The sequence below is a fragment of the Gadus chalcogrammus genome, chromosome 1, assembly GCF_026213295.1.
Source record: "Gadus chalcogrammus isolate NIFS_2021 chromosome 1, NIFS_Gcha_1.0, whole genome shotgun sequence".
NCBI lineage: Eukaryota > Metazoa > Chordata > Actinopteri > Gadiformes > Gadidae > Gadus > Gadus chalcogrammus.
Window position 1 is genome coordinate 11043366 of NC_079412.1, and position 15788 is coordinate 11059153.

The 15788-nt window shown below is 44.4% G+C and overlaps 1 protein-coding gene across 1 annotated transcript; it reads left to right on the forward strand.

Annotated features, from left to right (window-relative positions):
• Positions 1-86: 86 nt before the first annotated feature.
• nt5dc2 (5'-nucleotidase domain containing 2) lies at positions 87-10757 on the forward strand. The gene is made up of 14 exons (XM_056589164.1): positions 87-605; positions 4160-4344; positions 4510-4584; positions 4681-4736; positions 4970-5063; positions 6284-6412; positions 6633-6693; positions 6807-6909; positions 7015-7116; positions 7202-7283; positions 7383-7469; positions 9429-9569; positions 9673-9737; positions 10231-10757. Exons 1-14 carry the CDS (start codon positions 239-241, stop codon positions 10490-10492), a joined length of 1809 nt encoding a protein of 602 aa, XP_056445139.1. The 5' UTR covers positions 87-238; the 3' UTR covers positions 10493-10757.
• Positions 10758-15788: the final 5031 nt, after the last annotated feature.

Sequence of the window (15788 nt, forward strand, 5' to 3'; positions counted from 1 at the left end):
ATGCAAGCTCTTTGTGAGTTAAATCTTTTTGATATTTTGATTGGTCCCACGCACAAAATCCCGCCCCTTGTACCCAGTTTATTCAATATATGGGACTCGACCAACTGTTACGTACAAGCGTCAGCTGGACAACAAAGCTGGAGGCAACGAAATGAGACTGGTGCTTGAACCTTAAGATTTTTTTTTATATTTTATATTTCAAAGTGTCTAAGTGCACTAGGTCTAACTGATTAATGCGATGTCCTTTCAGAAAGTGGGTCTGTCGTTAGGTCGTGCGTTGTGGAACAACGTTAATGCCGGTCGAACGGCTGCGAAGAGCTCCACACAATTTAATGAATTTTCCAACAAAAGTGATGAGGTAAAAAGCCCAACCGGGCAATGCACGAATAAAGGCTTCGGGGCTGTCACACAAACAACGAACCAGGGACCGTTGACCAGCAGCGCGCCTTCACTCCCCGAGAAACAACATGAAGTTGGTAAGAAGAGGCGATTTGATGGATCCTCTCGTGGTCCTGCTGGGCGGCCGTACTCCCTTACCGCCGGGAAAGTGGACCAGAAAGCTCACCTGTGGGCTCGGTACAACGACACTAAACGACTTGTTCACGGTGAGTGAAGTTAGACCATGTTGCGTCAATGGTGCTGACTACTGTCCAGACACGTAGTCCACAGGGCATCGTCTGTAGCTGCTGTTTCTTTCCACGTTCGCATTGTGCTGAGTCAGCCGTTCTGGAGAGCACGCCAGCGTTCTGTAGCAGCATGTTGTTGCTCAAAATAACGGCACCGTTCAGCGCTTCATGGTTTTTATTATGTTATTATAACCCAAAACCGTTATTTGATGTTGCCAGTGTGTACAATTAAACCATCGACTGCTGTGGTTGATTGCAAAAGGCCTACATACAACTTTTTTTATTGTATTATTTTTAATATGTTTTGGCTGATTTAACGTCGAGGATTGCAAGAAACAACGACTCAGTTGAAAGTTTAAAAAAGTAGTTGGAAACGAACAAATAAACAGATTATACACTCCGCTTTTCTAGAAACGTATAATGCTGCTGCATGAATTTAACCAAAACAAGGTTCTGCAACTTTAGTTTAGGCTATTGTTGTAAGGGTGTGTGTGTGTGTGTGTGTGTGTGTGTGTGTGTGTGTGTGTGTGTGTGTGTGTGTGTGTGTGTGTGTGTGTGTGTGTGTGTGTGTGTGTGTGTGTGTGTGTGTGTGTGTGTGTGTGTGTGTGTGTGTGCCGACGGACTGCGGGGGAAAGTGTATGGAGTTATAGATTCATGCCAAAACCTCTCACACACGCAAAACGTGTTTTGCTCACGCAAAACGTGTTTTGCTCACGCATAACGATTCACACGCACACAAAACGTGTTTTACTCACGCAAAATGATTCACACACACGCTCAAAAAAAAAAATCCTTCAAGTACACAAAACAATTCTACAAGTACGGAACACGAAAGCTGCGCGTGGATCGGAATGCATTTGCGCACGGATCGGATTGCATTTGCTGCACGGTGCAGTGGGCACGACGCCTCGTGCCCACTGCACCGTCAGTCAACGGACGTGGGAAGGCGTGGCTGACGGATGGGGGAGTAGTCTTTGCAGATGCATCCGTCAACCAATCAAATCGGTTCGCCGGGTTCATCCCGCTTCTTCCTGCTTGTTGCGAGGCAAGATTACCCGCTTTCCCGCTTTCCAGTATCGTCAGAGCCCGAGTCGCGTCACAGTGCTTACATTTGCATACGCGATCTGATTGGATGACGGAACCGTCGCTGCCGAAAAAGTTGAACATTTTTCAACTTTCTGACGCCCCGTGCCCACTACCTCCGTCAGTTGTCCGTTGCCCATTGACTTTGAATGGGGACGGTCGCGCAATGCATTGTGGATCCGTCCGTTGACTTGGAGCGTTCGCCACCGTCAAAAAGTTGAAAAATGTTCAACTTTTTCGGCAGCGACGGTTCCGTCATCCAATCAGATCGCGTATGCAAATTTAAGCACTGTGACGCGACTCGGGCTCTGACGATACTGGAAAGCGGGAAAGCGGGTCTTCTTGCCTCGCAACAAGCAGGAAGAAGCGGGAAGAACCCGGCGAAGCGATTTGATTGGCTGACGGTTGCCTCTGCAAAGACTACTCCCCCATCCGTCAGCCACGCCTTCCCACGTCCGTTGACTGACGGTGCAGTGGGCACGAGGCGTGACGCCTCGTGCCCACTGCACCGTCAATGGGCAACGGACAACTGACGGAGGTAGTGGGCACGGGGCGTGACGCCTCGTGCCCACTGCACCGTCAGTCAACGGACGTCAGAAGGCGTGGCTGACGGATGGGGGAGTAGTCTTTGCAGATGCATCCGTCAGCCAATCAAATCGGTTCGCCGGGTTCTTCCCGCTTCTTCCTGCTTGTTGCGAGGCAAAATTACCCGCTTTCCCACTTTCCAGTATCGTCAGAGCCCGAGTCGCGTCACAGTGCTTAAATTTGCATACGCGATCTGATTGGATGACGGATCCGTCGCTGCCGAAAAAGTTGAACATTTTTCAACTTTTTGACGGTGGCGAACGCTCCAAGTCAACTGACGGATCCACAATGCATTGCGCGACCGTCCCCATTCAAAGTCAATGGGCAACGGACAACTGACGGAGGTAGTGGGCACGGGGCGTGACGGTGGCGAACGCTCCAAGTCAACGGACGGATCCACAATGCATTGCGCGACCGTCCCCATTCAAAGTCAATGGGCAACGGACAACTGACGGAGGTAGTGGGCACGGGCGAACAGCAAGGCGGAAAATTAGTGCCAAAAGTCACGTGACAAATAAATGTCCTGTTATTCACACTACACAACAGCAGGTGGCGGTGTTGAGTCAGTTTAAGGCCGCCAGGACGATCTTTTTTCTCCCCAAAATCTTTATTGATGCCGGCCAAACGTGTGTGGATTCAACTCCATACTATGCGACTTGCCGCCCCTTTGTCACGGAATCGTACGACACGGAGAAAAGCTAGTTTGGGAGATTAAATTGAACAAAATGAGCGGCCAACAGGTGAGTCCAATGGAAGTGTCGCCACTCTGTTTTGGCATCAAATAAAGATTTTGGGGAGAAAAAAGATCGTCCTGGCGGCCTTAAACTGACTCAACACCGCCACCTGCTGTTGTGTAGTGTGTGAATAACAGGACATTTATTTGTCACGTGACTTTTGGCACTAATTTTCCGCCTTGCTGTTCCTCACGCAAATGCAATCCGATCCGTGCGCAAATGCATTCCGATCCACGCGCAGCTTTCGTGTTCCGTACTTGTAGAATTGTTTTGTGTACTTGAAGGATTTTTTTTTGTACTTTGTGTAAAACATACTGTATTTGTTTCTGAAGCAAAATGCTTTAGTTTGTGAATGATGTTTTGCATTTGCAAACCACACTGAGCGTGTGTGTGAATCATTTTGCGTGAGTAAAACACGTTTTGTGTGCGTGTGAATCGTTATGCGTGAACAAAACACGTTTTGCGTGTGTGAGGGGTTTTGGCATGAATCTAACTCCATAAAAGTGAGGCAGTCGTGGGGGGGCCCAAGGCAGAGGGGGGGCCCATGGCAATAAAAAAATAATAATACATATATATATATATTTCGAATTATCCACCAGCCCATAGTGTTAGGAGTCGCACACGGCCACGTCTCCCCCCCCCGTCAACAATTGTTCTCTACCCCTCCCCCCGTCAACAATTGTTCTCTACCCCCCCGTCAACAATTGTTCTCTACCCCCCCCTCAACAATTGTTCTCTACCCCCCCGTCAACAATTGTTCTCTACCCCTCCCCCCGTCAACAATTGTTCTCTACCCCCCCCGTCAACAATTGTTCTCTACCCCCACGCCCCCCCCCCCCTCAACAATTCAGCGCAGGGGGCGGGTAGGGGGAATTCGGGGGGGGGGGGGGGCATCCGTACCTCTTGTATACAGGGCACAGGATTTGGTGCAACGGCCCTGTGTGTGTGTGTGTGTGTGTGTGGGTGTGTGTGTGTGTGTGTGTGTGTGTGTGTGGGTGTGTGTGTGTGTGTGTGTGTGTGTGTGTGTGTGTGTGTGTGTGTGTTTGTGTGAGTTCTAAATCATTTTATTTCAATCGTATCAGAAGTCTTGCTCTAAAGTTGTTGTTTCTTCATCCACTCTGACTGGAACAGAACTGATTCCCCCTGGAGCCTGTAGCATCCTCAACCCCTCCGCCATCTACGCCAACAACGAGGTCAGCCTGGAGGAGGTGGACATCTACGGCTTTGACTATGACTACACACTGGCCCTCTACTCTAACAACCTGGACACCATGATCTATGATACCGCCCGGGACTTTCTCATTGAGCACTTCAAGGTGTGTGTTGAAATAGAGAGTTTGATAGGCTTGGTAAAATAAGATGTGCTTTATTTATTCCAGAATATATATTTGTAATGATAATAATTTATAATATAATAATAACGATTTCTAGTTTATTGTTGTTAGTATTATTTTTTACTTATGACTCTTCCGACATCTCAGTACCCGGAAGGTATCCACAAATACGACTATGTTCCGAACTTTGCAGCCAGAGGACTTCACTACGATATACAGAAGGTAAATATCGATGGACACACTTTTTGTCTGTGAGGGATTTGCTTCCAGGCTGAAAGATGTTGACGATGTTTCATCAACCTCTCCTTACGTGCCCAGGGTCTTCTGATGAAAATCGATGCATTCCATTACATTGAGCCTGGTACTGTGTATCGGTGAGTCAATATGTTCTAGCATTTTATACTGTTACATAAAATATATTTGGAGAAAATTAAATAGTTATTAGTAAATAATTATTTTATTAAACCTAAACTTTCCAATGTGGCAATATGTCATATCGTCAACATGGTATTGTGCACAGCAAAAACGAATGACGCAAGTGATTGTGGACCCCAGGGGATCCAGGGAATGTAATCTTCTCTGTGCTTATTTTTGTCTGGGTCCTCAGGGGCCTGAAGCCAGTGCCAGATGAGGAGGTGGTGGAGCTGTATGGGGGAACTCACCACGTTCCTCTCAACCAGGACAGTGGCTTCTATGGCAAGGTGGGCTGGGGTTAGCTTTTTGTTTTACTACTGAATTAGCATATTGTATTGAATTATGATATGAGAGACTCACAGTTCAGAATGGAGTCTTTAATGAAATGATTTGATTGAATGAAAATGTGAAGTTAAAAATAACATTTGCGAGAAACAAAAGAAAAAGACTTGTCGGTTGTGTTTTGAAAAGTATTTCTGAGTTTAAAAGTAATGAAATAAGTAAGGGATAATCGCAGAGAGGCAGGGCACTAAACAGTTTGATATGCCCGGCTCGTGGACGGCTTGCCCTTCCACGAGCCGGGCATATCAAATTGTTTTTTGCCCTGCATTGAGGTGATTATCCCGTTTATTCTACTTCTTGCTTTTCAACATAATAAAACAATTCAAATACTTTAATAATTATGCTTTTTCTTATTCGTATTGCATGATTATTAAATGTACACTCTGTTTGAGTTCATCTCCCTCAAAAAGTAGTCCCCTTTAATGACGATCGATCAGACATGCATGACTAATGATCAAACATATTGTCACTCCGTCGTCCTCGTCGCTCTTTAACCAGTCTTCAAATGTCTTCCCTACTCCAAATTCATTTAAATTGGCAATGAATTTGTCCATTTTTAAAACGCTGCAATGTTAGAACTACGGTGAATAACGTTAGCTTAGCTCATACTGCGCAATTTCTTGTTCTGTTTTTTTGCTCGAAATTGTTGCAACGCAGTCATTCTGTAACCGAGACTTAGATGAGGATTACATGGTTCACTGTCCTTAGGCATAGCAGTTCTCTGGCTTTGGCATTACGTAATTCTGCCCGTTTAATTTCGTAATCCCAGTTGCCGCAATGTCAATGATTTGGAAGGCATTATGTTAACAAAAGTCTGTGTTAGAGATGATGTGTAATAGTTTATATGCAAGGTTAAAAGTAGAGTTTTGGTTTTGGTTCAAATAGTTTCCAAGCTTCAAAGGGCCTCTTTCTTTGTATCCCATGTGAAAAACCTGGCCCTTCCAAATGATTTTCAACTAGTAGACGTATATTTGCAAATTTTCGATTAGTTTTGTATACTTCAAAACATCTCCATGGGTACTTGAGTATGAGGGTACATTTCCACAATATTTAACTTGAATAGGTTGAGTGAGTATATGGTTAAGAATATGGAAGGGAATCTGGGTCTTAGGGGTGGAAATTGGAAAAGTGTTTATTCTTTTGTTTTGTAAATATTGTGTAACAGGGGCCGAAGATGAAGCAGTTCATGGACGTCTTCTCCCTCCCAGAGATGACTCTTTTGGCCGTGGCCAATGATTACTTTATCTCCAACGACATTGAATATGATCCTGTTCACCTCTACAAAGACGTCTCGGTGAGCACCCTTGCAGTTGTGTTACTGCGTCCCACCCCCCCCCGCCCCCCCTCTACCAGCTCATGCAGAGAGGCAGAACTGACCCACTTCCTGACTGTATTGCATAATTGGATGCTTAAACTTAAAGTACTCCTTTTATGAGATTATTTATGTATTTTTATGTATATTTGTGTATAAAAGGGAATCTGTGAATAAAAAAAGTTTTGTTGTTCTTCTTCAGGAGGCTATAGGCATGGTCCACCTTAAAGGCTTCATGTATAAATGGATCACGCAAGATCTTGGTAAGGAAGCCGCCCTCATCAGGCCGTTGCCGAGACCACATACATTGTAGTTCGGGCTGTCCTTCCCTCTCGGTGGGACACTGTAGAATACTGCTTCTCTTCCATTTCTGCAGAGAAGTTCATCCTCAGTGGGGAACCGACCCGCGCTGTGCTGCAGCGACTGGTCAGCCAAGGGAAGAAGCTGTTTCTCATCACCAACAGCCCCTTCAGCTTTGTGTAAGGGAGACGCCTGCGATGAAGGAAACGATAACAGCCCAACAGGATAGAGTTGTTGACATAGTACCTGTGATATCTGTCCACTTGTTTGTGTTGTTTCCTCAGGGATAAAGGCATGGTTTACATGGTGGGGCAAAACTGGAGGGAATTCTTCGATGCCATCATTGTGCAGGCGGACAAACCCCATTTCTTCAATGACTGTTTTAAGTGAGTGTTGGCGAAATGTATTTATTTTTGTGTAGTGGCTCCTAACCGTGTCATCGCTAGTTAAGTTACTGACGGCCATGTTCAGACCTTTCAGACGCTTGGATAGCAACGGCGACCTTCAGTGGGACAAGATCACCAGCCTGGAAAAGGGACAGATTTACAAACAGGTGGGTGGGCTTTAACTTGTTTTATAAGACCCTACTGGGAGATCTTCTTTAACCTCCTTTTTTAATATTTTGTTATTAAAAATGTCCCTGTGTGTTCAGGGGAACCTGTTTGAATTCCTAAGACTGACTGGCTGGAGAGGATCCAAAGTTCTTTACTTTGGCGACCATCTTTACAGTGATTTGGCTGTAAGTAGCACCTTTTTCATCTGAATACAATCTGATTCTTTATATACATTATCAACACCTGTGGTCGTTGAGAATGTATTTTGTGTGTATTTTGTAATTTGTCTGCATGTGCCCAACAACATTAAAGGACAACTTTCAGCCTGGAGCCTATTTTCTGAATCTGGGTCAAAGGGACTAATGCAGATAACGATTTTTTTAGTGGTCAGAAAATGTATCGATAAAACTGGCTGCAATGTAATCCTTTGGGGCAATAGCATCCGTAGATTTAAGCCCTCTAAAAGTGCTTGTTTTTGCCAGGCTCAGATATGTTATATCATTAAGGATCCCTAAAGAGAAATAAAACTTGTATGTTAACCTTTTCTCTTTTTCACTGTCTGTTTTTATGGAGTCTGACCGGGTCTTACTCGATGAGTCAGTTGAGTTGAATTGTTGCATGAGCAGAACGGTGGGAATATGAGTGAGAGTTGGCGAGAGTTGGTTGTGCTGGATTACGGGACGTCTAGTTAAGTGTTATCTAAACTATTCAGCTGATGGTGGGTTGAGACTGAAATGACAACAGGGAATCCTATTGTCCCAACATCCTGCTACAATGAGATAACAGAGAGAGACTTCTCCTTGAGCACGATTATTGGTTGGACTCCATAACAAACAGACCGTGATCAAGCGAGTAGTTGACCCAATTTTAGTTCTCTGTGGGGATTCTTTCCATAAAGATATAATATAATCGGAACCTAAACTTTCAAACGTGGTAATACGTATGATATGATCGTCAACATGGTAATCTTTGCCATTTTATCGGTTCCTGAAATAATACGCCAATATAGAAAAAAATTGTTCCACTCTGGTGGTGTTCCTTTCATTACAACTGAGTGCCTTTTCTGAGGCACCCAGACAGGACCAAGGGGGCCCAGCGGCAAGGTGTCTGGATGTGTGGAGCTCTGTCTGGGCAGTTGACTGGGGCGTCCAAGAAAAAGTTGAGCTTTTTTGGACCCTCATAGTATAACGCCAGGGGGTGTGTATAGGGAAGCTCCGTCCGATCAACGGTTTATTTAATTTTTTCCACGTCTGAGTGAGGGTTAGGCTTCCCGGACACCTTTAGTATAATGCTATGATGTGTGGCGCATTTCATAAACAAGATCGCTGATAATAACGTTTATACTGTCACGACCCCACTGGTTTATATGGAAACCGGCTCTCTGTCTAGGCAGGAGTCGAGACACGTAAGTGGTAGCCAACCACAGCTTGCAGGAAACTGGCTTCCGGCCACGTGAGTAGTGACTCACCTGGGTTCCTGGCAAGCTCTGGTCCTTCTCCCTCTGGTAGGGGGATAGCCCAAGCGTTTGGGGTGAACGATAGCTGTCTCGTTCAGTTATTGTTTTGACATATAACATAGACAAACAAAGACGACAAAGGGGCGGTCACGTTACCCGTAGGAATCCTTAATTCTGGTGTGGTCCTGGTATGTGGGTGAATGGGCCTTACAAAGTCTTATGATTTCGGAGTGTAACCATTGGGCACCATGCTGTCGATCCAGACACTATCTCGCTTCTGTGTCGCCATCTTGGATCCCTCAGGTGACCATAATCAAGGCCAATCAAGGAAGCCACACTCCCACAGTTACCGTGACCACCAGTTACCCACCAGCCTAACATTACCCAACAGTAGGATCGTGACAATACCAACGACGGTACTAAGAAAGTATAACAAAGTTAGTGTGGGTTGAAACGGTGGGTGGTTCACTGGGTTCAGAGGGCATACATTGGTTAGGCCGGAATTTATTAAGACCCCCATTAATGACTATAGCGGTTTTATACTCTGACTGCCATATTTGTTTTTCTTTCATTTATATGATTCTTTGTTTTTGTGGGTGGGTGTTGATTTTCTTTGTGCAACTACAATGTTGAACAATGTGGATATGTGATACAATAATTCATACATCATTTTGATTGGTGTGGGCAGGACCTGATGCTGCAACATGGTTGGCGCACGGGGGCCATTGTGCCCGAGCTGATCCATGAAACCAAAGTGGTGAACACCAAACAGTATGCCCTGGGTCTCACCTGGCTGCAGGCTCTGACAGGCCTATTGGAGCGCATGCAGGTAACAGGTGGCCACACGCTACACTGTTGACTAATGCTCTATAACATGGTTTTGAAGACTGTTGTACCGTACTATACCTGCTTTATTTATTTTGACCTCTTAGATACACCGGGACCCGGAGTCACAAAAGGTTTTACAGGAATGGATGAAAGAGAGGGAGGAGTTAAGGTTAGCGCATCTAAAGTTTGTACTTGAATGAGGTTACTTAGGCCCAATCCCATTTCTACCCCTTAACCCTTACCCTTACCCCTTCAAAAAAAGGGGGAGGGGTAAAGGGAAGGGGTAAGGGGTAGAAATGGGATTGGGCCTAAATCTCATTGTTCGGAGCAGAGGTTCTCCACCGGTCTAGCCTCAGGAACCATCATAAATGTCATTAGTAATTTGGTCACCACCCAAAGATGAAACATTTATTATAATCAATATTTCCTTCATTTACTATTAAAAACATTGAGCAAACCAAAATCTTCAACATTGATAAATGAGTTAATTCATGGAATTCTAGGATCAAGGTTTATCTTCGACCCGCTCAAAGGAAGTGGGTCGCAACCAACCGGTTAAGATCCACTGGTTTAGAGGAATACTGTATGTTAATCAACACCGCCGTCACTTAAATTGTTCAGATAAACGATCACATGGGCTAATCCTAATCTCTGTGTTGCAGGGCGGTCACCAAGAACCTGTTCAACCCACAGTTTGGCAGCATCTTCAGAACCTCCCACAACCCCACCTACTTCTCCAGGCGCCTGTGCCGATTCTCCGACGTCTACATGGCCTCCATCAGCTGTCTCCTCAACTATGACCTCTCGTACACCTTCTACCCCCGCCGTACCCCCCTGCAGCACGAGGCCCCCCTGTGGATGGACCAGCTCTGCACGGGCTGCATGAAGACCCCTTTCTTGGAGGAGATGGCTCTGATTCGCTGAGCAGTTTGTCTATGACTTTTAAAGACATGCCCTCCTTCTATCCCCCTGGTTAATTACGCAATTATGCCAGACTTCTCGCTGTAGTCACTAGAGGGCACTGTAGACCTAGTTTGAAGGGAGCCCCAAGCTGTTGGGGAAAAAAGATTCTCTAATTTTAATTTATAAGTGGTTCATCGTGCTTTAGCTATTTGTAATGCCTGTCGTGAAATCGGTGAGAGGAAAATACGATGTTATTTGTTCGTGTAAGTCTTGTTTTTTAATAAATGTTTTTTCTTTTATGTTTGCCTATTTATTCTGAATATAATTATCCTAATAATTATTACAAATATTCTACTTAAAAGCATAACGTTTTGGTAACGGTGGTATTCAAATCCAGGATTGTCGGACGGGATATATAGGCCTATCTATTTTTCACGATACATTTCCTGAGAGCGTTTTCAGTGGACGTTCTTTGGTTGGCGCTGCATGCATTCAGCATCCCGCCTCTCCTCCCAACACCTGCTGCACCTCCTCCACACGCGGCAGACCCTCTCCCGAGGAAGTCAAGACAACCTGAACTTCTCACGGTTCGTATGCATGTTTCCAACGTCAAAGACAAGTACCGGTAGGTATATTTCAGATTGCCTTAAAAGACGTCCAGTTCTTGCGAAAACAAATAATGCCAATGTTGCCTATGTAATAATTTAAATTATAATAACACACACGTTCGGTTTTCGAAGTGTTGAAGCTTGATGTATTTAAACCCAAGCAGCCAAACAGGTCTCGCGCCGTCTATTGTCTGTGTTAGTAGGCCTACACGCGCTGTTTATCTTCGTCTGGTTCCCACTTTAACTTTGAAGAGGCTCTATTTTAATGGCAGTTTAGTGGGATCCCGCTTTAGGCCACTAGTAACTATCCATAGGCTACACTGCGGAACTCATCAAGATGTTGCATTCTGAATTACTTTTTTGAATTAGTGGATTCGAATGAGCCAATTTTAGTATCATGCCTCTGGGAGTTTGTGATTTAACATGTCTTTACTCTTGGAATTGGTTTTGTCTGATATGCAATTTTGGTCGGCTACTGCTCTGAATTGGAGAATATCTAGGACGGGTTGTTCTGTGTCGTCCTCCCTAAAACATCAGCGGTGGCAGTTCATTCACTGTAGGCTACCAGTTGCTACGTTCCCTTTTTTGTCAGCTCAAATTAATTTCCGATAGACCTTTTTATTATTAACAAATAGCATGCAGCACATATGTACAATTGCCTCCTGTGGAGACACAGGAGGCAATTATGTCTCCACATGTGTGCAAAATGTGCGGAGGTTCACAATTCACACTCGTTCACGGTTCGCCTTCACGGACCAAATCTCAAATGGATGTAAAGAATAACTGGAGGGGGTTAAACAAGTCAGAAGTTTGAAATTATATTTAATGATCCATCTTCACGAATAAGATTCATACAGTCATAATGTGGAGTCACTCAACATTATGTGTGGATGAATCTTCGTTCATGGACAATCGAATCTTCATAAATGAATCTTCGTTATCATCGTTACTCTTAGCCAGGGGCGTTTCTAGGTTTCTGAAATATCCGGGGCTTAGCCCAGAGGGATTTTTTTTTGTATTCTTTATTGCGCATGCAAATATTTTCATAATGCTTTGCATAAATATACAAAATACGCAGTTTATTATAGCTTTAAATAGCTTCCTGACTACTCTGCTGCTTATCCCCAGACATCTAAAGTTCCATTCAAGTAAAATGAATACAAGTGAGACAGACATTACATAAATGTCAGACAGACAGACAGAATAAATAAATAAATAAATATATACGTATACATATATCTTGCCAGAAGGACTATCTAGAACGACTAGGCTCCTTTGAGATGCCCCTGGAATCCCCATGTTTGTCTCTAGTGTAAAGCAAGCAAAAAATATATAAGATTCGGGGCTAATTGAATAATATCTGGGGCTTTAGCCCCGAATGAAACAGCCTAGTGACGCCACTGCTCTCAACTTGAGTGAAATAACTCAAGATGTATATTTTTATTGTCCATATAATCGTCTATCTGATGATAGATGATCTAGCCTCTGATTGTACATCATGATGCTGCGGCTCTTGATCTGTCGCCCATTAAGTTTTTATACAGACATCATGACATTCGCCTTCATCCTCCATCTCATCCCTCCCTCCCTCCATCCTCTGACTGCATCACTCCATCATTTTCCGCTCTATTTCTCCTCCTTTTCCCTCTGGTCGTTTGTTTTTGCTCCCACCTTTGTACCTAGCTGCTCATTCAATAATTTTTTTTGTGTGTGTTCGCGTGTGCGTGCACGTAGGTGTTGTTGGCACTGAAATGCTAGCGCAGCGTGCTTAGCTTAGACAGAGCAGGCTCTGGCAGACGCTCCCTGCCCACTGCCGTCTGTTCTGTTATTCATTTTAATTGGGCCCCCATTACTTTTTAAAGCAGAGCGCTGTTACCATCTTTAAACAGAGGAGAAAGAGATAGTCCTTACACAGTTAGCCCCCTTTGTAATCCTTGATTTAAAATAGCTACAGAGAAGGAAGTGAAACCTTCATGAAGGAAATATAGTCCTTGTTTGATATTATCACGACGAGATCTGGCCCCTCCGTGTACCACTGAGACACTATGAGGTTAAGGAATGATGCTTCATGATTCCCCATTCTAAATTAAATGTATTATTATCATTATTATTATTATGAATGTGCTTGTTTTTTGTGTTTATTTTGTTTTTATTGCAAGAGGTTACATAAGTTGCCAGCTTCCCCTGGAAGTCTTGTCAGACTGAGCTGTGACCTTTGGGGAGCAGCAAGTAAGCCAGGCGTGTTGTGTGTGTGTGTGTGTGTGTGTGTGTGTGTGTGTGTGTGTGTGTGTGTGTGTGTGTGTGTGTGTGTGTGTGTGTGTGTGTGTGTGTGTGTGTGTGTGTGTGTGTGTGTGTGTGTGTGTGTGGTAGACCCATTGTCGCAGTGGAGTTGCCATAAGGTGTAGGTGTTGATCCCACCCTGCTGGCAGTGGATGTTATTCACTTGAGAAGAATGCTGAACTACAACCCTCTCTGTTTCAGGTGTGAGAGAGATTGATTTGTCGGCGACTCAGGAGCGCGGACGGGGACCCGAGGCCTGGGCTGTGGTGCGGCGAGGCCAAGGTGAGCTGGAGCCGAGACGCTGGGGGATCAGCAACACTCCATCATTCATTCATGAGTCAGTCGGTCGGTCAGAAGGGCATTCCTCACATATAATACACCAACTGCTTTTTGGAAGCAGTTTGTAGGAGGATGTGGAGGATCATCCTCTTGAATCCATTCTGAAAGTTTTGGTAAGCGATAGGTTAAGTAGCCAAATTTTCTGCAGTATATTTTTGTTGGCGTTTTTTCTTGTATAAAGCAAACCCAACAAGTCATAAAAACCAGATGACAAACAAGATTATTTAGCCTCTGTTTTTTTCGTCAGATCAAAAGTCTTAATTACAAGTTTAAAAGGCGTCCTTTTCTGAAGTCCTCCCATACGTCTGTTCTATAGTCGTGGAGGAAAAAATAAAGCATTGACCTTTAGTCATGCCTATAACATCCATATTAACATAATAAGCAAAGCCTCTAAACCCCGGCCTGTCTCTTTCCACTAAAGCAGCACCAGATTTCACGTTGGATTATTTATGTGATGGTTTATGTAAGGCGAACCGCTGCGCCCGAGAGGCTCGTCCTCCTCTCATCATACATGTTGCTGCTGCTTGGCTGCACAGGCACACACATGCACACACACGGACACACACACACATGCATGCACACACACACACACACACACACAGACACACGGGCGCGATCGTGTACACAGACACAGACACACTTACACACACACGCACGCACGCATACACGGACGCACGCACACACACACACACATAAACACGCACACTCTTTTTCTTTCTTATTCTTTGTTTTTTTGGGGCGTCAGTAGGGATGCCTACTACTGCCTTCCTTCTCTCTGGCTCTCCGTCGCGCACTACAGTCTGATGTGTAATATGGTAATGAAGCTATTCCAAATGATAGTTCCTGCCTGAGCTATGTGATATAAAAGCTTCTACTGTAATTAACGTGGTAAGCAGCTGGCCGGGGGACAGGATGACACAGTCAATGGTTGTTGGCATTAACAGCCACATTTGGCCATGGAGACGCACTGAGAACCTGCTGAGTCGAAGGGACGTTTATATTTAGTGCGGTTGGCACAATGTGGCAATGATTATAATAATTTATTTCCATTTGCCATTTTCCCCGGCTTAATTACCTTTCAAGCCCATGTTGTGTTTTCCTTTTATGCTCCCACGTGTGATACGTTAATTGCAGAGCTTTCCTCCAGTGCCTTGCGAAAGTCACGGCAATGCAAACAACATTTAAAAACAAGATTTTTAAACTCTCATGTTCCCTATCTCGCTCTCTCTCTCTCGTACTCTCGCTGTGTGTGTGTGTGTGTGTGTGTGTGTGTGTGTGTGTGTGTGTGTGTGTGTGTGTGTGTGTGTGTGTGTGTGTGTGTGTGTGTGTGTGTGTGTGTCTCTCTTTCTCTCGCTCTCTCGGGGCTAGACCATAGCCAGTATCTTGTTCAAGAGACAGTGTCATGTATTTTTTATGGTATTTAAATGAGTCACTGTCCTTTGTTATGGGCGCTATTTTGTGTGAGTAGTTTGCCCATTCATACCTGCTGCTGCACGACACAGGTTGAACCAATGAGCATAAGGTTACCGTAGCCGGCACGCTATAGGCTAGCACGGACAGCCTTTGATGTCCACCTCATTCAGATTAAGATAAACATATTTTTATCTAAAGGGAGATCCAAAGGCCTCACATAGAATCTCTTCATTCAAAAAGCTCTTACTGGCTGTTTCATCCTTTCACGTCTGACACTTTCAGCATGTAGTGAACTACCGAGGAACATTGTGAGATACGACTAGATCCTGTGGAAATGAACCGGGGCCAGGGATGTATGTTATTGCAGCTATATGTTGCTGAAAACTTTGCCAACAGTACACCTAAGCCTGCTCCAGTTGTAGGAATATATCCATTTGGAATAATATCGTACCAAATAATATCAGTATGGTGCCTGCAAACTGTGAGCAAAGTGTATTTGCTGCTACTGATTGTATGCAGAGTTATGCAAGTGATTAATAGCTGTGGTATAAACAGAAAGAGAGGGAGAGATTGGATTTGTTTATTCGCACTTTTCAAAGTTTTTTTATTGATGGTTGTTGCAAGTCTTCCTCTAGAGACTCGGTAATAAGACAGCTATTAGGAAACCTTTTAAATTA